Genomic DNA, 27,971 nt, shown 5'->3' with positions numbered 1-27,971 from the left:
CTTGATCACAGTATTGTGATAACACAATGAACAGAAAGATTCACAGTGGAAAAGGAAGAAAGTTGCACCACAGACACATCTGGCTTTGAAAATTTATTAAAAATCAAAGAATACAAAACTTCACATAAAAATATGTATTTTAGCTTCCCACATTGTTATACACACAAAAAGAAACTGAACATGATATTTTAATTAGCTATCCACAGCAGCATAGAATATAACCAGAGTGGTAGCAGTGCAATTTATTGGTTCACCATGACTGAAATGGAACATGATATCTGCTTCTCTTAAGCCTATTCTGCTTTTAAATGGACTCTGTTTAAGACACAGAGGTTTCCATAACATAGGTTCATATTCAATATTGCTAGCATGTAAGAGTGAGTACAGGTCTATAATCAGCCCTTGAATACTGGTTTATTCAAGTTTAGATCCCTTATTGTATCAGCATCTATTAAAAACCTTTCACAAGGTTTAAAAAACAGTCAAAGCAAAGATATACATCCAATATCAAAGCAGGACTGAGATTTTTGGCAATTCAAAATCCAATTGCTGTTCACATAGTTATCAGTTGTAAAATTATCATTCATCTGGAGCAATATATACACCAGGACTGGGGTCCTGTGATTCTGCATGAGAAAGGGGGCACACAAACTATTTTTCCTTCTTTCTGCAACCCCTTGCACTGCATTGGATGCTGCTCTGAAGAGCTCCCCATTGTGAGACAGAAAAACCTTTTGTGTATGTGGAGATCTTGGCAGCAATGTTCAAGAATTATTCTGAGAAAACGTAATATCTTATAACCTATGACTGACTAGGAGAGACACTGATTGTTTACTTCTGGCTGCAGGCTACTCAATTGCCAGTGTGCATTTGCAAAGCCTCTGCCTTAATCACATTTGCCTGATGAAGAGGTTTTATACTCGTAAACGTGACACACCTTTCCCAAGAGATGCTGGTACAGTAAGTCATATACACTTCATGCCCATCAGAGTATCAAAACAGCAGCTATAACCAATACCAATATGAATATTCATTAATAATAGGTAAATAATATTAAAAGTTTTATTTCTTGTTAAACTCTGGATCAACATGAACTGGAGACAAAATGTGCTACTCTACTTTGGAATGTTGCGCTCTCTTCTCTCACTATCCAAAGGCCTTGCATTAATTTGGACAATGTTTTCTTTAATATGTGCTGCACCGCCTCTCAAGGCAAGCCTGCAGATACTAAAGCTCACTATTAGAAAAACCATTCCATTTCAAACATTCAAATATCAGTTAAGAACATTCACTTCTGTATATCCTTTAGATGTCAAGATAGCAATTTTTTCTAAGCTCCTCCTCTAAGCAGAGCTACTTATACAGTGCTGTTGAGATTTAAGACTTCTTATCTTTAAAACAAGGAAAAGATGCAGCCAGTGACAATGAGAATATAGTGCTTAAAAAAAAACACCAGGGCTACACAAGATGTGTGTTTTGTTGCTTTAAAAAAGTTAGCAGAGGTTGCCATGGCCATACATACTTGCATAGAATCCCTGTATGCATCTTTAAATCAAGTGACTGCCACAGACGATGTGTGTTGCACAGGACTGTGCTCTTTTACAAGTTAACAGACTGATACTTTAAAAGCCTAGAGAAGCCCAAAGGTACATTGCAGGTAGTTGCTTTTAACAGAACTAATGCACGCTGCTAATCAGATTCCTTAATGGAATCAATATATGTTCCTTTCTCCACATTCTTTAAGTTGGATATTTCATTCAGCAACAATGCTTGGAGCCAACCAGAGGGTAAATAAAACTAATTAAAAGCATTTGTAGATGGACGTCTGGGACTTATTCACCTTTACCCTAAAAAACTGGAATTCTTTATGCTGATCTTTGTTCAATTTTAAGGAATCAATTGAAGGTCCAACTTATCTTGCGTGATCCACATTGAAACAAGTATGACCTTTGCAAGAGCACTAGATTGTGCCCTCCCCATTAGCTAGAGTTAACGTAGTGAACCCCAACTTAAAAAATGCAATCTGGGAAAGGATCTGTAAAGCAAGCAAATAATAAAATTACATACTGTACACCCTTCATTCCTTAAATATAACTTAAATGAAAAACATTCAGAGTTATTGCACAAAAGTTATGTTTGATATGAGTATGATAACAAAAGGTTTAAACAAGAAATGGGAAGGCAACAAGCAAAGTCACAAAGATTTGCTACAAAGGAAAGTCCAAACCATCTATACTTTTCTGACAAAACAAAAAAGCTATAATGAACAAATGCAGCTACACCAGAAGGCGCCACCGCATTTATGGTCCTCACAGTACTTCTGCCACAGCTGCTTCGGCACTGTAGTAATCATGGATAGGCAGAAGACAAACTTCCACATTTAATAAGGCTTCACAGATAAGCACAATTATTTCTTTTAAGATGGACTCCACCACCACACAAAGAAACATGCAAGGTTGGATGCAGATATTTGGCAACATCCACAAACTGAAACGCCCAGTGCTGTTCTCAAGTCCAGACTAGTGTCACACACACTGCGTAAGTCTTAAGTGGACACTCTGAGGTTGGCCATTATCTGCTAAGGCTAATAGGCAAACTGTCTCTGTATTTCTTTCTTCTCCAGATACTACGGTTATGTTGGTGGTGCCCTCGGTTGCTAACAGGCTGCCTCATGGCTCCATTGCCAGAAGAACTGTATCCGCTGCCTTGAGTATGATTGTGAGCTGCTTTCACCGTTAGCTTCATTCCATTGTGCTGCTGGAAACAAGAGGAAGTGGTCAAAATTAGTGCCAGCTAAACTGCAAATTTACCAAATTCTTTTACTAAGTTTTGTCTCCTAGCAATTCATCAAGGCCGGACTGATACAGCAAACTGCATTCAGACAATAAGATATAAGCAAAATGCTTCAAGAAAATTCATTTTAGAGCAGTATTGAAAGCCAACTGACTTTCTGCTCCACCATCACCACTATCCAAGGGGACAACCTCCATCATATAGTCCATACCTGATTATTAGTAGTCATAATCAATGTTCTTGCAGGCACAGATTGCATTTTACCACTTGGCACAGGCAATGCTGGTGGTAAACCAACTGTAAGCTGAGATGGTGCTTGGAGATTGAAGTGGTACACATTAGGAGTTGTGCAAGGTGGAGTATCTGAATCCTTGTGACAAAGAAAAGGGGGGAATAGGTTTGTTGTTCTTTTAATAGGAAAGGAGCACATGCTTACTGCTCATTTAAGCACTCACACATGCAGCAAATACCAAGAGCACTGTTAGCACCAGAAGATGATCAATATGTCAGGAAGCTGATACTTAGTCCTCTTAAGGTGTGGTTTTCACCAAGAATGGTGTATAAATGCCCTGTACTAGTTTGTAATACCACTGGAGATCAAGGAAGCCTTTGTAAGAAAGGCAATCATGTTTGGGGAAAGATCCAAAGGGGATTCAGGAACTGTGGACTGTCATCTGCCTTTCCCCCAAGACATGACACCATACGCATATCTACATATACTATACACCCTGTATGTTTTGGGACTTAAATAAGCATTTCCTGAGTATTTAAAAAGATTGCCTGATCACTATTTATTATTATTTGTTGAATTTCTGTTCCACCTCTTTCTCTAAGGAGCTCAAGATGGCCTACATGGTTCTCCCCCTCCTCCTTTAATCCCCACAATAACCCAGAGAGGTGGGTGAGGCTGAGAGACTGTGACTGGCCGAGGATCACCTAGTGATCTTCATGGCCGAGTAGGGTTTTGAACCCCGGTTTCCCAAGTTCAAGCATGACACTCTAACCGCTACACCATAGGTTTTACATGGCAAGCGTAAAACCTGCCATGCTCTGCCAATACTAATTGGGATTATATAGTTGTATAGGCAAGAAAGGTGCAATTCACATGAGCAACAACTTTTCTTTGTCTTATAACCTTTTTTAAATCTGTTATTTCATCTGCTTTAATACATTTGCCTATTTAAATTCAATGGTGTTGTTCACGTCTTGGGAAACATTTTAAAGTTAAAAAGCATTTTAAGGTACCAAATACATAAAATATGCTGGGACGCGGGTGGCGCTGTGGGTTAAACCACAGAGCCTAGAGCAGGAGTCCCCAAACTACGGCCCCCGGGCCGGATGCGGCCCAATCGGCCTCCCAATCCGGCCCGCGACGACCCCCGCCGCCCGCTGCCGCCGCCCGCTCTTACGGCGCGCGGCGCGGCGGCGATCTTAAAAATCGGCAAAAAATCGCCGAAAATCCTTTGTGCGCATGCGTATGGGCCTCTCCCGACCCAGAAGAGGTCATTTCCGATGCACTTCTGGGTCAGGGGAGGCCCATACGCATGCGCACAAGCGATTTTCGGCGATTTTTTCCCGCCCGTGTGCGCATGCGCACAGGCGCGCACTCCCCCGCCCTCTGGCCCGCCGCGCGGTCGCCGCGGCGGGCACCGGCCCGCTGCGCGGTAAGTCTGGGGACCCCTGGCCTAGAGCTTGCTGATCAGAATCCGCACAATGGGGTGAGCTCCCGTTGCTCAGTCCCTGCTCCTGCCAACCTAGCAGTTCGAAAGCACATCAAAGTGCAAGTAGGAAGGTAAAAGGCTTTTCCGTGTGCTGCTCTGGTTTGCCAGAAGCGGCTTTGTCATGCTGGTCACATGACCTGGAAGCTGTACACCGGCTCCCTCGGCCAATAATGTGAGATGAGCATCGCAACCCCAGTCGGTCACGACTGGACCTAATGGTCAGGGGTCCCTTTACCTTTACCTAAAATACAGAGCTAAAATGGCAGCAACAGAAAGGAAGCAAGGTTTTTAAGAACTAATTACTTTAATTGGTGATAAAATGCTCTTTCATTTAAATGCTTCTGTGTGGTTTTCTATTTAAAAAGCTTTAAAAATTACTCTCTTATTAAAAGATTGATTTAACATTAAATGTCATTATGACAGTTAAGCTGATATATGCATTTTATCTTTTTGAAAATATAGCATGATAAATCCTCAAGTTTTAGAGAACAGCAATGTAACTGGAAAAGTTTCAAACTCAGTTTCAACGAAAGTCCTATTGCAAATATACCAAATCACAGTAAGAAAAATGAATAAACAAATAGAAAAGAGCTTCATTGGAGGGGGGAGGGGACTTACAATATCACTGCCAGAAAGAGAAGAAACGGAAGAGGCAGATGAGCCTGATGACAGCTGCTGAGCACCAGTAAATGACAAAGGCAAAGGCTGGTTGTATGCCGATTCAGCATCACCATTCTGGACTACATTACATGCAGATATTGGTTCTCTCCCTTTCATTGGAATACCTGTAAGCATATACATTTATTAGTTTTGTTTGCAAATAAAATCACCTTTCACAGTCCCTTACTGTAAACAAGCGATATTATGCAATTATCAGATTTACTGCAGGGCTCAGTTTAGCCATGACCCACATGCTCACTTCAGATATCACATCAAACCAAGATTATAAACGATGGTTAACTATGGTACTGTGTCTGCAATTAGCTCCCAGGCAAACAAGAATTTCAAGCCATGGCAAACCATGGCTAACTGTGGGTCGGTGTGATGACTAAATTGACGAACCATAGTCATGGCCATTGCTCTGCTTCTGACCATCACTGCTCCTTGAGACAAGTTCTGAGCAAACGGAAAAAGAAAACTAACAGCTCTAAATTATGGTTCAGAGCAATGTCACAGCTGAGCTGTAAAAGAATAACATTTGTTGAAAGTTATATTGAAATTTTGATGTGAGTTTTACTTCAAATCCTTTACTCACCAAGATCAGGTGACAAATTAGCTTTGCTTCCCCATTTCTTCTTAATCCAAGCTCTGTAGTCAATCACTTCCTGTGTCACTTTGATGATTCTTCCTAAGGTACTGGAAGAAATAGTGATCTACATAAAAAATCTACACTGATTTATGATAAAGGCTTGCATACACACAATCTTGCTTCATTTTGACAACCATTAACTGCCACTGTGCTGCACTACAAGCACCAAAGAAAGTTTTAAACAGCTTGCCATGCAGAATGGAGGAAAGACAGTGAGGGGAGGAAGGGGGACGGGAGAAAGAAACAAGTTCCATAGTAACATTAAGCTAGTCATGCATTTCAGGATACAGCACTGTATGCTGACATCTCCAGTTATGAAGCCATTTAAGAAGCCCAATAGTGCAAGGTTGGATTTTCAGAAGCTATGCAATTAACACACTCAAATTGGTTACCTTTCTGAATCTCTGTTGGGATACGATCTCGCAAGTGGTGATACTGCATGGCTTAGAACAATGTAGGCATAATCAAAAACTTGCTTTACTTGCATGGCACCATAACAACTTCTTCCAACATCGTTGCCTATAATGGTTAAATTAAAAGTTTAAATAATGTTGACCTACAAGACCTGTTCATCATTTTTAAAGATGGATAGTAATGGACACTTCTGGTTCCATGTTGTCCTTGGAATGCCCATACATTTATCCCTTAAAATCTTGAAACAAGCAGTGATTGCTTAGAGAGGTGCTTAGTCCTTATACACAATCCACTTTCTGCACACATTTTGATCTGTACTTCACCTAGGTACCCGATCTGCTATCGGACAGACTGTGCTGGTGACCAATGCACACATACTGTTATAAATTATTGCCTTTTCCAGATATTTTAAAACAGTCCATCTTCCAGCCCCTCCTTTTCCATTTATCTACCTACTGCTATATCTGAAAGAATAAGCAATTCCAGTGACATCACTTTTCGGTTGGAAGCTCAGTGATACAAAGTGATAGGGCGGATCTACACTCCTGGTTTATAATTTTAAGGAAGGGTTATGGAACGGTTATCATAACATATTCAGACATATTACATTTTGCTTGTAATGTTAATAATGTGTTATTAAAATGTGACACCAGAGCACATGTGCTGCAGAGCAACCAGGAACCAGCAGTAAGGGAAATTGCATTGTTACGCAAGAACGTTAAGGTAGGAAACTTCCAGTCATAGTCTACACTGCAGATCAAACCTGTGCATCATTTACAAGGCTGATGCTACATTCATGCCTAGCAGCAACTGAAGGTAAAAGTGGTCAAAGTAGGAGAACACTCCATTTGCTTAGCAGAGGACTGTTGCATTTTCAAATCTTGAGGACCCTAACTCCTTCCCTATTATTGTGGGATGCTTCACTAAACTTAGTATGCAGTGTTTAGGTCCATTATTTTGCCCCAGAAAAGTCAAACGCAACAGGATGAAATGGAAACAATATAAAAATTGATTTACTAAGCCCTTATATGGAAACTCTTGCAGCCATGGATACAGAAAATAGGGAAATTCTGGTCTCAGGTGTCATTAAAAAAAAAGCAGGACCGTTTAAAACATTAAAAATATACTACATTCTACTACTAATCTCTATGTATTACATGATAGTAACAGTAAAAAGTGGGGAAAGAAAACACAAAAAATTGATGGCGGAAAGAAATCACAAGATCAAGGCAAGGTTAAGGGCTTATTTCTGAATGATTATTTGAAACAAGAGGAGCGCCCAATGAAGGATTTCCTCAGATAACCTTAAAGTCTGTGTTAAATCTGCATTCTTAATGGAAAAAATGAAATATTCTCACCAGGCAGAAGAGGATCTTCAATACATAACATGGAAGGTCGATATCCATTGGTCATGGCTTTCATGAGTTCTTCTTTGGCAATATAGGCACCTCCATTTTTTATTCTAATACCAGTTTTCAAGTAATTAAAATTCCTTCCATAGAGTTCAAAAAATTCTATTAGAAGCATTCCAAGATTTTCCTCCAGTCTTCTAGCATCAATTCTTGGGTGCAACTACAATAAGAAAAACAGCAGTTTTATTATGTTGGTGTATGTGATCATTTATACTTCTGTCATCTTTATGGTGAACCATTTAAAGTTGGAAATGAGCATTAACTATCAACAACCAAAAATAACCTCAACTTCTTTAATATCAGCCTTCTCTCACTTTAAGATTTTAGGAGATAGACTTTCAAAGAATTGTATGCTACAAGAAAGTATCATAACTAGTCCATTTCAAATTAATTACATCCATTTATTCATAAGAAACATGCCATGTAAAATACAAACCATTCAATTACTACTATTTGAAAAGTTAGGCAGTATGAGGCAGCACTGAAAAATTATTACACAACTACATGAACTCTATCCTTAACCCCAGGATAGCCAAAACAGCGTCCTCCAGCTATTGTTGAGTTCCTACTCTCACCATCCCTGACCACTAGCCATGTTGGCTGGGGCTAACGTGAGTCAACATTTGCACCATACACACAAAATCTGTGGAGGAGTGAAAGTTTACAGCCGAACAGCATCATGTTTCTCAGCCCACTTTACACAAAGATTCTACTGTCTTTGTCCCATAGCCTTTTGTTGCTTTATAGAACAGAACTCTTGCAGGAGTTACACACTAATAAAGTAAGATCTACAGCCAATACAAAAGGTTTTAAAGCGAAAGAATCATATAATGGTAAATAAAACATGAAGTACTAACCAAAAAGATGTAAAGAATTCTTTACGAAATCACATACCTGTAAGAAGCTAATTGCCATTAAAATTAGGCTGTAAGAGCTAATTCCACCAGTAAAAACTTCATTCAAATCCCTTTGAAGGAGGAACTGTTTTAATACTAAAATCAAGTAAGGCAGCAATGAGTATTTCTGCAAATGAAAAGAACAGTTAATTTTCTGTAAGACAAGTTCTAGGTGATATGTTTACCATTATTTACTATACAGTACGAAAGATTTCTATGGAAAAAAGAAAGAATAATGGGAGTAAAAAGCCTTTATACATTCTTGTGAATGAAGCCTTTATACATTCTTGTGAATGAGCTAACGTATTTTCCTTAAATTCATATTCACTACATACAAAAATATAAGTGTCACAAAGTCAGGCATCAAGGACTGCTGTTAACACCAAAAATACAAACTTTGACACAGTTAGCAAGAAAGTTGCACTTGTTAAGGGATGTGAAAGAATGTATAAAGAAATTTGAACTATGTACCAATATTTGTACTAAGCACATCCACCAAACCTTAAAAAGTATTCAGAGATTAGTGGGTTTTTTTAATTAACATTCCATCCTACTTACAGGGAATCAGAAAATCAAGACAGACCTTTGTGACGATACATGCAGTAAACAATTGATTTACCTGATTCTATCCAGACAAAATCACTAAAGGGCAACAAACTTCTGTAAATATGTACTAGTTTATCCAGCCAAGATTCCCGGGCCTAGTGGGTAATCTGAAGGCACCTGAGCCAGTAGGTGAAACCCAAGGGTCCACTGGGAGCCCCATAGGACAGTAGGATATAGATAGAACTTTTTTTTTTTACATTAAAACATTACAAATTTGTTTCATCCCAAAGAAAAATGCTGTATGAACTTGCCATTTTTTCATAACAGAAGTAGAAAGTTCACAGAGTACTTACACTGGATAGTTCATTCATTGTTCTCAGTATCAGGGTCTCAAGGTTTGAGTGAATATGTAGTGCCAACTCTTGATATGCTTACCTCCAACTTATGAACTGGCACTGATAAAACTTGAAGATAACCCATTAGAACATAGTTAAGAAATATGCCTCCGGCAGTAACTGCAAAATGCAGGTTCAAAATCTATTCTGTCCTGAAGTGCACAGAAAGCCTTTGTTAAATGACTGTAGTTTAGCCTAATCTACTTCACAGGGCAGAAGAGAATAAAACTGAATGCCAGAGCTTCTTGGAGGGGAAAACAACAAAACTGAATGGGATGGCACTATATGGATATTGCCCAATTGTGGAAGGAAGCCTCAGGAAGAACTAGTGGGCAAAGAGGATTGGGATGTGTAAATTAGGCCTGAATGAGGTCAACTGCTCTCAAGAAATCACCTGGGTGGAGGACTTGGCTATTTTTTAGGTCCAAAATTATCCATATAACCAAATAACCTGAAGGAGCATCTCCACCCCCATCATTCTGCCTGGACACTGAGGTCCAGCGCCAAGGGCCTTCTGGCAGTTCCCTCACTGTGAGAAGCCAAAATACAGGGAACCAGGCAGAGGGCCTTCTCGGTAGTGGCACCTGCCCTGTGGAACGCCCTCCCATCAGATGTCAAAGAGAAAAACAGCTACCAGATTTTTAGAAGACATCTGAAGGCAGCCCTGTTTAGGGAAGCTTTTATTGTAATATCCTTCTGGAAGCCAATCAGAGTGGCTGGGGAAACCCGGCCAGATGGGCGGGGTATAAATAATAGGGAGCTGGGAGCACTGTTATACAGTGGTTTTGCTCCTTTCTCCAGGGTCGTGTCCAGAAAGTGGTGTTGGGGGATGAGTGTTCAGACCCCTGGGCTCTCACCTGTGAGGTGCCTCAGGGCTCCGTCCTCTCCCCCATGCTTTTTAATATCTATATGAAGCTGCTGGGAGAGATTATCAGGGGGTTTGGGCTGGGTGTTCATCAGTATGTGGATGACACCCAGCTCTACCTCTCTTTCAAATCAGAACCAGTGAGGGCAGTGAATGTCCTGTGTGAGTGCCTGGAGGCGGTTGGAGGATGGATGGCGTTTAACAGATTGAGGTTGAATCCTGACAAGACTGAAGTACTGTTTCTGGGGGACAGGGGGCGGGCGGGTCTCCCTGGTCCTGAATGGGGTAAGTGTGCCCCGAGGGACCAGGTGTGCAGCCTGGGAGTCATTTTGGACTCACAGCTGTCCATGGAGGCGCAGGTTAATTCTGTGTCCAGGGCGGCTGTCTACCAGCTCCATCTGGTACGCAGGCTGAGACCCTACCTGCCCGCAGACTGTCTCACCAGAGTAGTGCATGCTCTGGTTATCTCCCGCTTGGACTACTGCAATGTGCTCTACGTGGGGCTACCTTTAAAGGTGACCCGGAAACTGCAATTAATCCAGAATGCGGCAGCCAGACTGGTGACTGGGAGCGGCTGCCGGGACCACATAACACCGGTCCTGGGAGATCTACATTGGCTCCCAGTACGTTTTCAAGCACAATTCAAAGTGTTGGTGCTGACCTTTAAAGCCCTAAACGGCCTCGGTCCTGTATACCTGAAGGAGCGTCTCCACCCCCATCGTTCTGCCTGGACACTGAGGTCCAGCTCCGAGGGCCTTCTGGCGGTTCCCTCACTACGAGAAGCCAAGTTACAGGGAATCAGGCAGAGGGCCTTCTCGGTAGTGGCACCCACCCTGTGGAATGCCCTCCCACTAGAGGTCAGGGAGATAAACAACTACCTGACAATTAGAAAATACCTAAAGGCAGCCCTGTTTAGGGAAGTTTTTAATCTGTGATATTTTAATGTATTTTAATGTGTGTTGGAAGCCGCCCAGAGTGGCGGGGGAGACCCGGCCAGATGGGCAGGGTATAAATAAATTATTATTATTATTATTATTATTTCATTGACCAGAGATTTTCAGGAAGTCCGTTCACCGATTTTCAGGAAGTCCGTTCACCTTTATCCTGGTGGGCGGCATTGCAGTTGTAGCCTTCGCCTACCCCTCCTCAGTAAAGGTATGCTAAAGGGATCAGGGGTGTGAATCCTGTCCAAAGCATAAACGTGGGCTAGGGCCATGTCACAGCCTCTTTGATGTAAGTCATAAAGCACCCCCTATCAGTGGTTTATCCTTAAGTGAACTCCCTGTAGACTGGCAGGAGTCAAGATAGTCTGTAATCAATAAAGTTGTGGCCTATTTGAACCCATAAACCAAAACACTTTGTGTCAGTGTGTTTTATCCTGGGAACTTTGTGGCTCAGGTGCCTTGGCATGCATCTCGAGGTCCAGAAGTAGTTGCAAAAAAGTTATTTTATTTTTGCACCATGAAACAAGAGAAAATATCAAACTAATCTAGTTCTATGATTGACGGGTATGGCAGGTGCTTGCTGTTGACCAAGATTCAGTATGTCTGGATTCCAGACAAGGGAGAGAAGAGGAACCTGCCCCTAGTAATGGCACTCAGTTTGAGAGAGCAATGTGATAAATTGTTTCCAGCATCCACCAATCCAGTTACAGAATCTCAGAGGGCCTGGAATGTCCACAATCACCCTACTCCTAGGGCAATAGGCGTGGCATCTTGAACAAAGTTTGACGAAGAGCTGTCACCCTCTCCATAAAAAGACAAGATGGAAAGCTCAGTCTTTATGCCCCAATGCTTTAATGAAAAGCTCCTGCAGACAACAACCTGAGGCTATAGCCCTGCCACAGAATAGCAGGCAATCCATATAGAAGCCTGCCATAAACTCTGTCATTTTTCTCCATGTGTTAGATGTTCCCTAGGATGCTTGGAACTTCAGAGTTCCAATGCCCATGCCTACAATATAAAAGCTCCTGCCAGGATGGAGTTGGCAGCAACTGCTTTGAGGGAAAGCAACAAAGTCTCGTGCATTCTGGACAATGCTGCTTCATTATTTCTAGGGAGCACATGCCCACAATGGGAGTCACAGGGTTGAGGAAAAGTGCAACCAAGAGGTGAACTTTAATGAGCCCAGGATGTGTGGAGGAAGGGTGTAAAATGGTTTAATTGTGTACTCTGAGCCAGCCCTAGCTGGATTGTTCTGCTTTGAATGATATACTTAAAAAATGCTGGAAACAGTAGGAATTGTTGCACTTCTAAAAGCAATAGAAATATCAGGGAATATAAAAAAAATTATCTTCTATTGACTGTACCTTCATGTAGTCTTGGATAAGTTGAGCTGCCTTCACACCAGTTTCCATATTAAAACTAATGTCAACTTTCACTTCTGTTTCCTGGTCTGTAAGCTTTATTATTGGTACCTGGAAAGATATTCAAACCAGTCATTCAACCAACCCCAACAAGTAGACCAACTGTTTTTATTTTAAATTAAAATATCCAAGCATGACTTACAAGGACAATTTAACTTTGCATCAATGAAGATGATGTGCGGTGAATAAAATTAATTTCACAATGATCTAGACAAGTCTTGCAAAGAACTGCTTTGAGGTAGCTACCCAGTACAGTGGTACCTCGGGTTACAGGCGCTTCAGGTTACAGACACTTCAGGTTACAGACTCCGCTAACCCAGAAGTAGTACCTCGGGTTAAGAACTTTGCCCCAGGATGAGAACAGAAATCGTGTGGTGGCAGTGCGGCGGCCCCATTAGCAAAAATGGTACCTCAGGTTAAGAACAGTTTCAGGTTAAGAACGGACCTCCAGAATGAATTAAGTTCTTAACCCAAGGTACCACTGTATCTGTTCAACCCATAAGCATTGCTTCTTTCACCATGCTAATGCTGCTACTGTCAACATATGCTCCTGCTAACTCAAGTTCTTCTTTTGACACTGAACTGGCACCAGTGTATGTAGCCTTCATGGCACTTTAAAGGAGCTTCAGCATCCTTTGGAAAGTGTTACCATCAGAACAGTACACTTGTGCAGATTCAGGTGCTCACCTTGGGATGGAGATTTAAATTGTATTCATTTAATAGTTGTGAGGAAGCTGTTTTGAACAGCGTTTTAAGCTGGTGAGCCCGTTCTTTGAGAACATATTAAGATCATGATTAACACGCGCAACATGGGGCTGCCTTAAAAAAAGTAACTAGAAATTTCAACTGGCCCCAAAATGCAGCAGCTAGATATCTAATCAATCAATCAATCAATCATAGTTCCATAATTTTCTTTTGTCTTCCTCTCTCTCAAACTCTTTCCCCTTTTGTGTTATGTCCTTTTAGATCAGAAGCCGGAGGGCAGGCCTTATTACTGACATTTGTATGCTGTTCTCATAACCTTTTTTGCTGAAGAAAGGGATAAAAATATTTTCAATAAATTAGTCCCAGTTTTGTAAACCATGCAACACCAGCACAATTCCATTTATACTGGCTTCCAGTTCATTTCTGAGCCCAATTCCAAGTGCTGGTTATTGCTTTTAAAGCTCTAAGCTTTAAGAACCATCACTTACTGCATGAATATGTCTATTTAAATCAAGGATTTGGGGAGGCACTGTTTTGTGTCCCACCACCAGATACAGTTGGTAGCTTATTTGGTAGAGCTTTCTCTGCTGGGTGACCCTGATCTGAGTGATCAGACTGGTCGTTTCCCACATAGTCTTTAGATGTCACACCAAAAAGTTTTTATTCTAGCAGGTATATGGGTTGGCTTGCTCCCGAAACTTGCTGCTAAATATGATGCTTCAGTCTTGTATTTTTATTTAGGTTATTTATTTTTGTATATTTTTTCTTGCAAGTCACTTTGCTACTTTTTTTTTAAAGTGATGAACAACTTTAACAAATAATAAATATGATGCTGATTCCCTACTGTGTTATTTGGCCCAGTTTGCATGTAATGCTAACTCAAAACATGGCTTAGCACAGTGAGCATGTCGCCAGGAAGGAGACTGCATTTGCTGCATTCCTGCTTTGGTCCAAGGCTAAGTCATGGCTTGGCTCTGTGTTGTGTCCCCCAAACAAAACTACAAGAAGCAGTTTATGGTCTCTCTAGAGCAGGAGTCCTCAAACTTTTTACTCAGGGGGCCGGTTCACTGTCCCTCAGACACTGTCGGGGGCCGGACTATAGTTTGAAAAAAATATGAACGAATTCATATGCACACTGCACCTATTTTATTGGTAGTGCACAAAACAATACAATCCGGGGTGGGGGTTGGTTTTTTTTTACAGAGGCAAGAAAGAACATGAAAGAATTGCACCAACAACACACAGCAACACATAGCCTACCGCCGTTTCAAAAAGTCCTGCTATCCACCCTATGGAGTTGGGGGAGGGCTGGAGGGGGAAGAGGAGGGCACTTGCGCCTGAGAGGAAAGGAAGAAAAAGGAAGGAGGAGGTATACTGCCCCTTTCCTTGCCATCTCCTCTCCTCCTCCTCCCTCTCTGGGGAGCTGTGACCAGCTGGCAGCCGCTGCCACTAGAGCCTGGTAGAGCAGGCTCAGACCCTCCCTGCCGGCTCAGGCTTTCATCACCTGTCAAGGACCACAGCAAGCAAGCAAGCAACCACAGGGTGTGTAGGTATGAAGCAGGTTTGGGGGAGGGAGGGAGGGCAAAAGAAAAGGCAGCTCCGGTCTTCACAGTTCTCTCACTCACTCAGCAGTGCCTCCTCCTGCTGCTGCTGCTGCTGGCGGCAGCTTTCACCTCTCTGCCGACTGCAGCAGCAGCAGCTGATGGGGCTGGGTGTAGTGTGTGGGGAGTGGGGTGGGAGCTGGAAAGGAGGAGCGGTTCTTTCCTCCTTACCTCAGTCTCTGACTCTCCCGAAGGCACCATTCCCGGGACTCTCGCTCAGCGCCAGTGGCTCGTCGTCACCCCCTTTTCGGACCCGCACCTCCCTCAGAGGAACTCCCGGCAGCCTGGCCCCATCCCTCCTCCTCCTCCTCCCTCCCTCCCAGTGATCTCGGCTTAGTAATGGCGGTGGGGAGAAGCCAGGAGGGAGGAGGAAAGAAAGCTGCTGGCACCAATGAGGGAAACAATGCTGCTGGCACCAATCAAAGCCCAGCCCCCTTCCTCCTCTAGGCAGGGCAGGGAGAAGCCAGGAGGAGGGAGGGACGAGGTGCCACCGCTGCCGTGTGAGGGAGGGAAAAGAATGTGTGCGCTGATGCAGCCTGAACAAGCAGATCCACGCCACAGGCCGCATTTAGAAGGCTATTGGGCAGATCCGGCCCGTGGGCCTTAGTTTGCCGACCCATTCTCTAGTCTAGAGCAAGGCAAAGCACAAGCGCTGGTTCAGACATAACATTAAGTCAAACACAGCTTAGCCCTGGATAGAATGACACCAAACTGGGGAAGAGTGCTGCAGCTGCAATCTTCACTCTGAGAACTCATACTGTTGCTCACTCATGCTAAGCCATTAGTTCAACACAGCATGCAAGCTGGGTCTATGTTGTTAGCAACTACATTGTACGTCTCACGGTAAGTTTAAAAAGTGGGATATTAATCTATATATTAAAAAAAAATGTCAACTGGTTATGTTCCTTCCTCTCCAATGTTCAACAAAACCGTTTGACCGATAGCGTTGAAATTTGGACACGTCAAATGTGACTGCCTGAGTGTCCCCAGACTGTTTTCAAACACAGATGTGTCAGCTACGCCAGGTAAAAAACCCCAAACCCCATTTCCAGAACTCACAAATCACCCGCAAGTGCATGCTGGGAGCACAGGAGAGATTACAACACAGTGCCCTCTACCGATGGCTACACTGGTACTACACCTAGGAAACCTACCCTCTCCACAGGCTTGGCTTTCCAGACTAGGCCGCTTTCCAGACTAGGCCGAGTGGAGGTAGGGCCTTGCCAGGGGGGATGGGGAGGGCGGAATAGGGGGCAGGGATAGGTAATGGGTCGGAACAGGGTGGGGAGAAACACAGGGATGTGCCTAGGTAAACATAACACACGAAAAACAGGGGGACTCTGAAGGTGAGAGGAGTCTGAAGTGGGACTATGAGGCTCCCTTTAACAAACTGAGCCACTGCAACTCGTGGCAAGGCCAGCTAGTATTTAATAAATTAAGTAAACATGGGGGGTTGCATAATTTATTAGTTTTTGTTATGAGGCAGGGTGACAAAGAGTTTGAAGATTCACTATGCTGTCTTTGAAAAAAGAAATGCCCTGGGTAAGATAATCTTCCACCACTTTTTTAAGTCATTCTCTCCAAATAAAGAAGGATCAGAGTTGAATCACCTGCTGGGAGTTTCATGTCCAACCAGGTTTCTTACACTAAAACTCAAGATTTGGTGTCTTGGACAAAGGAATCTTCAAAAACATGGTACATGTCCATTCACACCACTAGTGTAATAATAACCTCGGGAATACAAAGGTCAGGCAGCTGCGAGGAAAATCAAGAATCTCTGAGTATTATTTTTACTAGCTCTATCTAACTCCCAAGCACATTTACTATTACGGCATCAAACACCAGCTCATTTACAGTGATGCTCTAGTCTAAAAACAGAATCTGTATCTGTTTACTGAGAGTTCAAGTAACGGACTGAACCTTTGAACCCTTGGACCTACCAATATTACCAGCATTTCAAAACAAATATGGAAATGTATAATTTGACCTCTGGGAAGTATGCTAACTAATGCAAATCCTCTGAATCTATGACTCACAAGCTAAAGGCAGCCTAGCATGTGCCAGGAAGAATCTTCCAGTGTCAGCATCAGCAAAGCTGAGGGCAGTATAGACATTGAACACCATTTGTCACTGAAGTTGTCAGGACCTTAACCCATGGACAAAAAAACCAAACAAGACAAAGGCAAACAAATGGCTAAGTTTATGGTTGGTAGGACTGAAGATTTCACATCAGAACACAGAAATGGTTCTCGAGTTGGCATGCAGAATATCTGTATCACATGAACAAATGATTATAACAAACTTAACTACTGAGCGATCAGTCTGAATAATTATGTTTTGGGTTTTTTGGAACACATATAATGAGGTGAGCTAATTTGGACTTGATGTCAATAGATAAGGAAGATGTTTCCAAAAGGGAAGCATTTTTAAGGAAATATGAAATATATTTGCAAGTTATTTTGAACTAAGAGAGAAAGGAAAAGGAAAATGTGTTTTTTTTTTGAGGTGCTGCTAATCAATGAGAACTATATTTGAACAATGAATGTGAAGTAGTAGTTTTGCTGAAGAAAACTACAAGAGGTTTCTGGTCATTGTTGGGTAAATGGAAGGAAGTCTACTTGATGCAGTGTTCAAAGAAAAGATGCAGGATAACCAAAACAAGCTTAACTCTACACCTGGTATTTCCTGCACATCTAAAATTGCAAAATGGATTATAAAATAAGTAACCAAATTACTATAAAATAATCCTAACATTTTAAATATAATTCAAATAATAGGTTAAATACGGTTTTTATGTGCTCCTCAGGCATGTCTAGTTACAAAAGAAAAAAAATGCTGATTTGAATGTTTCAATTAGCTGTTTTAACTGTTGGGTGTGTGTGTGTTTTTTTAGATAATCTTAATATCCTACTTACTATTTTTATAAACAGTTTTGAGGTTTTTATGATCAAGCAGAATATACATTTTGTGAAATAAAAAATAAGTTTAGGATTCAAATACTACTATTACAAACTCAGATAAAGCATAAAAATATTTGCATTAAAAAAAATCATACTAAATAGCTTGACTTTCTAAAATGGAATATAGCTTGTTCCTGTTACTTACCGTAGCTTTGTCAAGTACTTTAATTGAATATGGCTCAGCCACATTGTGTTTCCTTAGTGCTTGTTCCAGAAGCTGCAGAGGGGGGCTCTCCCATTTCCCAAAAACGACTAAATCAATATCACTATAGATAATACAACATACATAAAGTTCATTAGAGGATTACACATTAATATTCCTTTGAAGATTGTTAAATTCAGTCTTCATTAGAGTAACCTAACTACTAATCCACTCAAACAGAATAGGAGGGCTTCTAAAAGTAGACTCTGAAGTTATTACATTACAGACTCTGGGGTTGTGACGCTCATCTCGCGTTATTGGCCGAGGGAGCTAGTGTACAGCTTCCAGGTCATGTGGCCAGCATGACAAAGCCGCTTCTGGTGAACCAGAACAGCACACGGAAATGCTGTTTACCTTCCCGCTGTAGCGGTACTTGCATTTTTACGTGCTTTCGAACAGCTAGGTTGGTAGGAGCTGGGACCGAGCAACGGGAGCTCACCCCGTCGCGTGGATTCGAACCACCGACCTTCTGATCAGCAAGCCCTAGGCTCTGTGGTTTAACCCACAGCGCCACTAAACCTAAGTTCACATTAACAGAAATGATTGCATGTTTATCCCCGATTCAATTTCCCTCCCCTTCCTTTGGTGTCTTCTCTGTATTGATTTTAAGACTGGGAAGAACAAAAAAAATCCCTTTTGTATGATAGCATTATTAACAAAATACACTGGGAGCTGGAAATGTTAGTCAAGCCTTACCTAGTTGGCAGATAGAGCCCTGTACTAAAACTTCCAAATATCTGAACCTGCAAAAGAAAAACAAAGTTAGGGCAGATCTCACCATTCTGAACGCTGAACTGAAAAATCCCACAAGAAAACCCACATGCCTTTATCTTCAGAAGCAGTTCCTTTTACTGTTATTTGCTTCTTCCACCTAAAAACTAACTGGCTTGGTTAAAAGGGCATGCTACTCATTTGCTAATCAAATGATTTGGTAATCAGAAGTGAATTATTTCTTTACTGGTTTACTCTAATCAGAGTTTGTTTGATTCAGTTGTCATGGAAAACTGTAGGTTCTGAAAAGGAGGCATACCACAATAAAGGTTTCAATGTTTCCTAATAAGAATGTGCCCAGATTGCGAAAGGACAGTGCAAAGCAGCATTTTCATAGATAGCAAATCACAGTGGAACACTGCGACTACTATCTCTCTGCACCTATCCCCATATCCAGCTTTAAGGCTAAGAGACATGAATGGTCACAATATCTGAAGCAGTGCACAGCTGTCCCTCCTGTGTCATAAATATACTGTAAGTAGTTTTATTGGGATGGCTTTTATGACAAAAGCCTACTGGTGTGTTTTCATTTGGGGAGGGGGGTAAATTTAATATAATAACAACAGCTGAAGCTAAGACACAAAAAAGATTGAATATGTCAACAAAGTGGCTGAAATACAATGATATTTTGGTAGAGGAAGGTGATCAGATGAAGTTAAAATCGCACGAGGTGTTGAAGAGTAAGGTTAATGATTGGTTACAATATCATCAAATTAATGAAATGTATAAAATGGATAAAAAGTTGGTTTTCAAATGAAAAAGTCTAAATTGGAAACTGAATTGTTAGAATTGAAAGGTAAGAATTTGTCAAAAATGTATAATTTATTGTTGGAATGGCATACGAAAGATGAGCAAACAAAAGGTGTAATGATTAAATGGGCAAATGATGTAGGACATAACATCATGGTGGAAGACTGGGAAAGGTTATGGAAGTATAATATGAAATTTCCCGCGTGTACAGTGTTAAAAGAAAATTTGATGAAAATGATGTATAGATGGTCACCCCGGTAAAGCTAGCTAAGATTTATCACAAACAAGATAACAAATGTTGGAAATGTAAAAATCAAGAGGGAACTTTCTTCCACATGTGGTGGACGTGCCCCCAAGTGAGAGACTTATGGGAAAAGATTTATAATGAATTGAAAAAAGTGTTGAAAAACACATTTGTTAAGAAACCAGAGGCCTTCTTACTGGGGATAACGGGAGATGAAATACCTAGGAAGGATGTTACTTTTTTTTTGTATGACACAAGAATTCTACTCGCAAAGAATTGGAAAATTGAAGAAGTACCAACAGTGGATGACTGGCAGAAGAAGCTGATAGAATTTATGGAACTGTCTGAGTTGACCGGGAGACTCCGGGATAGGAGTGAAGAAGCAGTGGAAGAAGATTGGAAGAAATTTAAAATTTATTTAAAGAATAAGTGTATAATAGATTAGAATTAATGGAAGTGAGGGAGATACAAAGAGGTTGTAGATAATATAATGGTGTGTAATAAGTATTGATAGAAGATAGGTATAATATAATTAAAAAGGAAGATATAGATAGAGGGTAAAAGGATAAGATATAAAAGACAGAGAAATAAGGTAATATTAAAGTAAAAAATAGAGTTTATATAAGATTTAGAGTTTACTAAGGATGATTTGTAAAGAAACGCAGAAGGAGGTGGAATGAGGAAGTCAGTAGATTATTAATAAGAGTTACAAGTTAGAATTTTTGTTTTTGTCTTTTTCGTATTTTGTGTTTTGTAATTTTTGTGTTATGTATTTTTGTATGTTTTTGTTGCTTGTTAAAAAATCTTTAATAAAAACATTTTTTTAAAAAAATGTAATATAATAAGGTAAGGTTCCACAACACTTTGGATCTACTGAATGCTAGCCGAGAGCATTGTATACATCATTTTAAATACAGTGGTACCTCTAGTTACGGACTCGATCTGTTCCAGGGTGCCGTTCGCACCCCGAAAAGTCCATAACTAGAGTGGCGCTTCTGCGCAAAGTGCGCAGAACGCTTCTGAGCATGCGTGCACGGCAAAACCTGGAAGTAAACACTTCCGGGTTTGCCACGTTCTTATACTGAAAAGACACAACCCGCAGCAGACGCCACATGAGGTATGACTGTAAACAGAGACAAACGGTACTAAGGATCCTATGGATGCCATCAACGTGGCACAGCGCTTAGACAGAAACCTTGTTTACCCCAAGGCTTTTGATTTGGGTCAGAAGGCACGAAGGGAGTCAGCCCTATGTTGTGCCCAGTCCACCCACGTTATGGTGAGAATGGAGTTGAGAGGAGAACTTGGGGACCGAAAATACCAATCTGAGGTGCACTCACATCTGCTGTAGGCCAAAGATCTTTAATGACCATTTTTATTCTTTTCACTACTTCTCTTCTCATGACTTCTTCTTCAGGACGAGGGGATATGAAGGCATAAAAGTCCATTATTTCTTCATGAAGCCTATGGGGAAGAATAAAAAAATAGTTTTTATTATTTATACCTAAGATCTAAGTGTGGGTTTCTAAAGCAAAACTTCCATCCATTAGGTAGTATGAAAAAGTACATTAAATTAGTATGAAAATTCATCAATTGGTATGAAAAAGTACACAAACTGAATTTAGAACTGCGTGAACTCAAATATTCTATAAAAAGCAAAACTCCCTATTTCCTATTATTATTATTATGTAATTTGGGGAAAATGCCATTCATAGAAAACAGTTTGTGTGCAGGAAGCAAAATACCGGTATGCAACCTGAACAGACAAAAGAGTTTTGGTGAACTGCAGTACAGGTGTACCTTGGTTGTTGAACGCCTTGGTACTTGGATGTTTTGGCTCACAAACGCCACAAACACAGAAGTGAATGTTCTGGTTTGCGAACTTTTTTTGGAAGCCGAATGTGGTGCAGCCGCTCCTTGGTTTTCAAACCATTTCGGGAGTCAAACGAATGAAGAAGAGTTTGGATTTGATATCCTGCTTTATCACTACCCGAAGGAGTACTCAAAGCGGCTAACATTCTCCTTTCCCTTCCTCCCCCACAACAAACACTCTGTGAGGTGAGTGAGGCTAAGAGACTTCAGAGAAGTGTGACTAGCCCAAGGTCACCAAGCAGCTGCATGTGGAGGAGCGGAGACACGAACCGGGTCCCCCAGATTAAGAGTCTACCGCTCTTAACCACTACATCACACTGGCTTCCCAATACATGTACACACACTAAAACATGTGGGACAACCACAATTTTAATATTACCATCAAAGTATCAAAAGTATGCTTAATAATAGAGCACAAAAGAGAGACTGGGACAACTAGTTTTAAGCGAAGTTGTAGCTTTCTAAGCTCCATCTTAGGGTCATTCCACATATGAAAAAGCAGTTCTGCAATTGTGTACACATGACAGCTGCAGCTAATTATGACTCCTTGGTTAGTGTTTTAGGTGTGATACAAGTTTTCCTAATTTACACATTTAGGTGTGCAACATCACTTCACATAATTAAAGGGGCGTACCGAGGATCAAAACTAGGGGGGCAAGGGGCGGGGCCAAGGCACGGGAGGGAAGGGAGGAAGCGCACACGGTGGGGGAGGTGCCGGAGCGCAATGGCTGCCAGGTGAGGGGGCTGCTGGCGGCAGCAGCAGCAGGAGGATCGGCGGCAGCGGGGGAGTCTCCAGAGGCAGGAGGAGGAGCACAGCCCAGCAGACCGCGAGTTCAGCGTTCCCGCCCGCCGCGCCGCGCCCTCCAGCTACCCGTTGCGCTCTCTGGTTCCCCGCCGCGCTTGGCCTTGCCGGAGGGCGCGACGGGGAGCTGGAGGGAGGGTGCGGCGCGGTGGGCGGGAACGCTGAACTTGCGCTCCGCTGGGCTGTGCTTCGCCTCCGCCCACCAGCCCCACCGGCAGCGGCGCTCTCGTGCGCCGGCCCTGCTTCGAGGGGGGGCAGCTGCCCCCCGCCCCACACTGGGTACGCCCATGCATAATTGACAGCAAATCAAGGTCATTCAAAAATAGGAGCAAAAATCTACGTTCTTAGGCATCTTCTAAAGGGACCCCTGACCATTAGGTCCAGTCATGACCGACTCTGGGGTTGCAACGCTCATCTCACGTTATTGGCTGAGGGAGCCGGCGTACAGCTTCCAGGTCATGCGGCCAGCATGACAAAGCCGCTTCTGGTGAACCAGAGCAGCGCACGGAAATGCCGTTTACCTTCCCGCTGTAGTGGTACCTATTTATCTACTTGCACTTTGACGTGCTTTTGAACTGCTAGGTTGGCAGGAGCAGGGACCAAGCAACGGGAGCTCACCCTGTCGCGGCAAGCCCTAGGCTCTGTGGTTTAACCCACAGCGCCACCCGTGTCCCATCTGCTAGGTACGCAGATTGTATTGTATGTACACACATAATGTTTGTAAATATTTTCAAAAATAAAAAAGAAATTTAAAAAAACATCCTGTAAGGTTTCAGGGCTTACAAAATGTTTAGCACACTTCAGGAGAGAAGGTCTGCTCAAGCCACTAACATGTTATAGTATCCTGGAATACTGAGGATTAGAACCAGGCCAGGGTGTGTGTGTGAATGTGTCATGAGGTTAAAAGAGTGATCTTTGCAATACATGGGATGCTTCAGGAGAAAGAAAATAAAAAGAACATATTTCCCTTTCCCACTCTTCAGACCCTCCTCATTACATAAAGTGGTAACGTGCTCAGGCCCTGTGCTAGAAGCCCTCAATCACTGTAAGTGTATAGCATAAAGCCAATATTTTTGGACTAGTGAGCACATTTCAAATGTTGAGAGTGTGCTGGGGGCACCAGTCGCAACATAGCAGCCATGGAGAAGGCATGGCATAACACAAAATGGCTGCCATGTGAGTGTGGCATAAGATAAAAATAGAGAGGCAACCACTTCTGACAACCTTATGCTTACAATGGGTAATAAACTATTTCCTGCTGGTCCAGATTATGGAGATCACATGTATACACAAACAGATGCTGTTGCTGTCCAATAAAAGAGAGCATTCCTCAGTACTAGAAAAAATATACAAGGGTGCAACCCCTTTCACATAAAACTCCCCTCCACAAACTCCTAAGGCTTCTGCTGATAGATGGCTATGCCTTGAACAGGTGCACACCTCAAAGTTTATAGATACAATGCAAACTTTTGTTAAGAGGTTCCACCCTGGCAAGTGTGACAAACCCGCCTTCATCCCAACCTAACAGCTGGAGAAAACCTACTAGATCAGGCCAACTGCCCATTTAGACCAGCATCCTCTTCTGACAGTGGCCAACCAAATGGCTGTAGGAAACCAGCAAGCAGAGTTAAAGCACAAGAGCACTCTCCCTTCCTGTGATTTCCAGCAACTGGTATTATTCAGAAGTTTTACTACCTCCAATAGTTTTCCCCTCTTCAGCTGCAAGGCAGAGAGAAAGGTGAGGGGGAGATTTGTTGCTTGTGTATTACTGTACTTGGAGAACCTCAGAAGCACAGTAGCAGAACAAACCACTTCACCTTTTTAGCTTTAAGTGGTGGGGGATAGGTCTGATTTCTTTACTATGGACAACATCCTACATCTACAGTAGTAGTCCTGGCAACCATTTTATCTCACTACCAAGGCCAGCCAAATTTTGTGCAACTTTGCCTGCAATCTGTATAACAGTCCTTTTGGGGATGCTAAGATTGGCAGAGGGACTGCTATTGGTTTGTTCCATTGCCCTCAGAAGCTCACAGTGGTGTGGGAGAAGGCATTCTCTGTGGCAGCCCCTAAGATATGGAACTCCTTCCCCACAGGGGTCTGTTTAGCATCTTCATTGTACAACTTTCAGGGAATGTTGAAGACACACCTCTTAGAACCTGGGTTTTGACAGTCGATGTTTATATTTTTAAGACTCCCCTCATTTCTGGGATTGTAAACCATTTCTAACATTGTTTTAATTGTTGTAACCCACCTTGGGACCTTAAGATGAAGGGCAGGTGATAAAAAAAACCACAAGCGTAATGTAAGTCAGCGCTATCCCAATATTGCAGATATATTGGGCAGGGATGAGAGCGGTTCTCCAAAGGTTACCTACAGGGTTCATTGTTAGTGTACTAGGGAATTCCTCCTTTGAAGCTCAGTCTCATAGCTATACTACTAAACCAGGTAAAAAATATTTTTGAACTGTTACACCTAAAACACACGGGCAGAACAGCCATTCCTAACTACAGGCTTCACGGAAAGTGGACACCTTTCATCCACAACCTCATTTTACTCTGCAGTATGACCACTGATCACAAAATGACTTAGACCCCAATTTAAGTGTACATAGAAAGGAAAGTTTCACATGTGTTCTGCAAAAAAGATCCTGCATTAAGACATGGGTCACCTTGAAGAATCCAGCAATCATCCTCCCTGTCTCATTCCATTAACAGCCCAGCCAATAGAACATAAGACTCTTAATCCTGGGTTTGAGCCCCATGTTGGGCAAGATTCCTGCATTGCAAGGGGTTGGACTAGATGACCCTTGTGGACCCTCCCAACTCTACAATTCTATTATTCTAAATGGAGGTCCTAACCCAACTTACTGGATTTCTCAGTCATTCCAATTGAGAATGCCTTATTGTTAGGATTCATTTCTTGTCTTTAAAGAATCCACGCACTTTCAACCTACAAAATTCAGCCACCAGGCAGCCTTAGGGGGACAGACTTAGCACGGCTACAACGTATCTATGAATAGGACCCCCTACAGTCTAAAAGCAATCATTGGGGAGGGGGATTTCAGGCGGGGGTCTTGAACCCGCTCCCCACCGCCCGCAGCTGGACTGAAACGAGGAGGGCGGCCCTTGCGAAAGGAGCCCGTCGGAAGCCAGAGCCCAGAACGGCTCACCCTTGGATGCCGGGGCTGTAGCGCTGCCTGCTTTTCCACGGGGTGCCCGGAGCGGGGCTCAGCGCGGGCTGCTCATGGGGACAAGGCCCGCCGCCGCCGCCGCCTCCTCCTCCGGAGAGCAGGTAGTTCATCCCATACGTGCTGGCCTTGTTCTCCCGTTTCCTTCGGCTTGGGTGGTACTGGTGCTGGTGCTGGTGGAGGTGGCGGGCGGGCAGGTGCGGGGGCAAGGCGTCCGCCGGCCTCGGGCTCTGCGCCGCCGCTTCCCCGCTCCGCTTCGCCGGCTTCCCTCCGGGCGAGGCCTGGCGAGACCCTGAGGGCGGCGGCGGCGGCGGCGAGGAGAACGAAGGCGGCCCGCCGGGGCTGTCAGCGCCGGACTCCGCGGAGGAGGAGGAGGAGGGCGGAGGAGGCACTGGAGGCGGCTTGTGCAGCAGCAGCAGCCGTGGCGGCGGCGGCGGCCTCTCGGTCAGGAGCGGCGGTGGCGGCGGCTTGGCGGCGAGCGTCGTCGTCGTTGTCCAGCGGCCCAGGGAGTGTCGGGCCTGCGCTGCCTGAGGGAAGGGCGAGCGCGGCGAAGAGGGCGTAGGCGGCGAGGAAGAGGAGGAGGAGCCGGAGCCGCCTCCGCCGCGGCCTTGCGAGGTCTCCCAGATCTGCATCCAGAGCGCATTGGCGGGGCCTTTCTGCTCGGGCTGGATCCAGGCCACGCGGGGATCCATCCATCCATCCGCCCCGGCGCCTCCCTCCCCCGCCCGTTCCTCGCTCGCTCGCTCACTCGCCGGCTCCGGCGGCCTGTCAGGCGCGCGCGCGCGCAAGGCCCCGACTTCTGAGGCGGCGCAAGGGGGGAGGGGCGGGGAGGGGGCGGCGCCAACCGCCTCAGGCCAAAGGGGCCGCGAGGGGTTGGGGCGGTGAAGAGCCGCGCGCCTGCGCCCTGGCCGCCCTCGGCTCCTGCTGCTACAGAGCCGCCTTCGGGAGCGCCACTCGCTGGCTCCTCCCCGCCCGGCGAAGCGAGGACTGCAGGCAACCAAGGCAGAAAGGCCGGTCTTCGAGTGCAGCTGCGCTCGGCAGCACGCGGAAGAGTCCTGCCCCAAAGTCGGAAACCGGAAGACAGCTGCGTCAGGAGCCCAGCTGGTCCGAACTGGGCTCTTGGCCCGTTCGCAAAGCTAAGCAGGGTCGGGTGGGGTTGACGTGGGATGGGGAGACTGTATGTTGAGAAGCCTGCCTTCTCGGGGACACTGGGAGCGGGTCGCGCAGAGTATGATGCATGCGCATTCAACTGTCTGATAGCACCCACGTTTCCGGCGAGATTCAATGGTCCAGAGACTTGGAGGAAGCCACCTGATAAAGGAAGGCATTTTTTTCACCTGCTGGCTGAACTGGGCAGCTCTCTAACTCCTTCCCCACTTGCCATAAAGTGGTCGTTTATGAATAGCAAAAGAGAGAGGAAAAACACATCAAAACAGAGGATGAAAGATGACAGAGATTTGCATAAGAAATGCACCTGCAAATTTATGAAGATTTAGAAAGAATTACTGTCATTTAAATACAAATACATCTGAATAATAATACCTTGCCCATATGACTGGGTTTCCCAGCCACTCTTGAACCATAGCAGGGAAGACTTAAGCGCTATGTGCCTGCTCAATCTATGTCAAGGTCTTATGTAACTACTGATGGGCAACTTCAAGACCCCTCCTGCTGTCCATTCTTATGGAAGGGGGCATTGGGTGTTGCTCACCAGAGGCATTTTGTCCTCCAAGCTATGTTCCCAAGCTCAGCACACTCCCTTGGTTGTTCATCCTTTGGGAAACACATTGGGCTGGGCGCTTGCCCTGAGAAAAAAAGGATTAAAACTACAATTTTTGCCTTGGCAAGACCAGCCAAAAATAATAGATGCCTGTCAATAGCTCTTGATGAACCTGTCATGTTCTATTGTACAGCAAGTGGCCATCAGCACACCTTGTGGCAGTAAACTCCATAAGGTAATTAAATGTGTAAAATATCCACTTCCAACCACCTGTCCTGTACCTGCTACCAATCATCTTCAACAAAGGCCAAACTTTGTTCTTAACAGTCACCTTTAAAAAGGAATAGAAAGGAAAGCAATAGCAGCCACAGGGGGCACTAATGGCTTTTAGGATTATACCGTAGCAGGTAGGGATGGGGGAGTTAACCCTTTCCTTCC

At 43.6% G+C, this 27,971-nt stretch overlaps 1 protein-coding gene across 2 annotated transcripts; it reads right to left on the bottom strand.

Annotated features, from left to right (window-relative positions):
* Window positions 1-80: 80 nt before the first annotated feature.
* Window positions 81-27,338, bottom strand: TENT4A (terminal nucleotidyltransferase 4A). 2 transcript variants are annotated; one of them, XM_060278173.2, is made up of 12 exons: window positions 25,796-27,338; window positions 21,290-21,413; window positions 18,881-18,927; window positions 18,128-18,248; window positions 12,660-12,767; window positions 8,544-8,672; window positions 7,596-7,809; window positions 6,216-6,342; window positions 5,770-5,870; window positions 5,133-5,299; window positions 3,005-3,163; window positions 81-2,757 (listed from the first exon to the last, which is right to left on the bottom strand). In XM_060278173.2, the coding sequence occupies exons 1-12, from the start codon at window positions 26,503-26,505 to the stop codon at window positions 2,572-2,574; spliced, it is 2,193 nt and encodes a 730-aa protein (XP_060134156.1). In that variant the 5' UTR covers window positions 26,506-27,338; the 3' UTR covers window positions 81-2,571. The 2 variants fall into 2 exon arrangements, with proteins under 2 accessions (XP_060134156.1, XP_034957177.2); XM_035101286.3 differs by having other exon boundaries at window positions 81-2,754.
* Window positions 27,339-27,971: the final 633 nt, after the last annotated feature.

This window comes from Zootoca vivipara, chromosome 8 (genome assembly GCF_965207765.1).
Source record: "Zootoca vivipara chromosome 8, rZooViv2.hap1.1, whole genome shotgun sequence".
Classification (NCBI taxonomy): Eukaryota; Metazoa; Chordata; class Lepidosauria; order Squamata; family Lacertidae; genus Zootoca; species Zootoca vivipara.
Note: the sequence above shows the minus strand (reverse complement) of the source record. Positions and strands in the feature narration are given on the sequence as shown.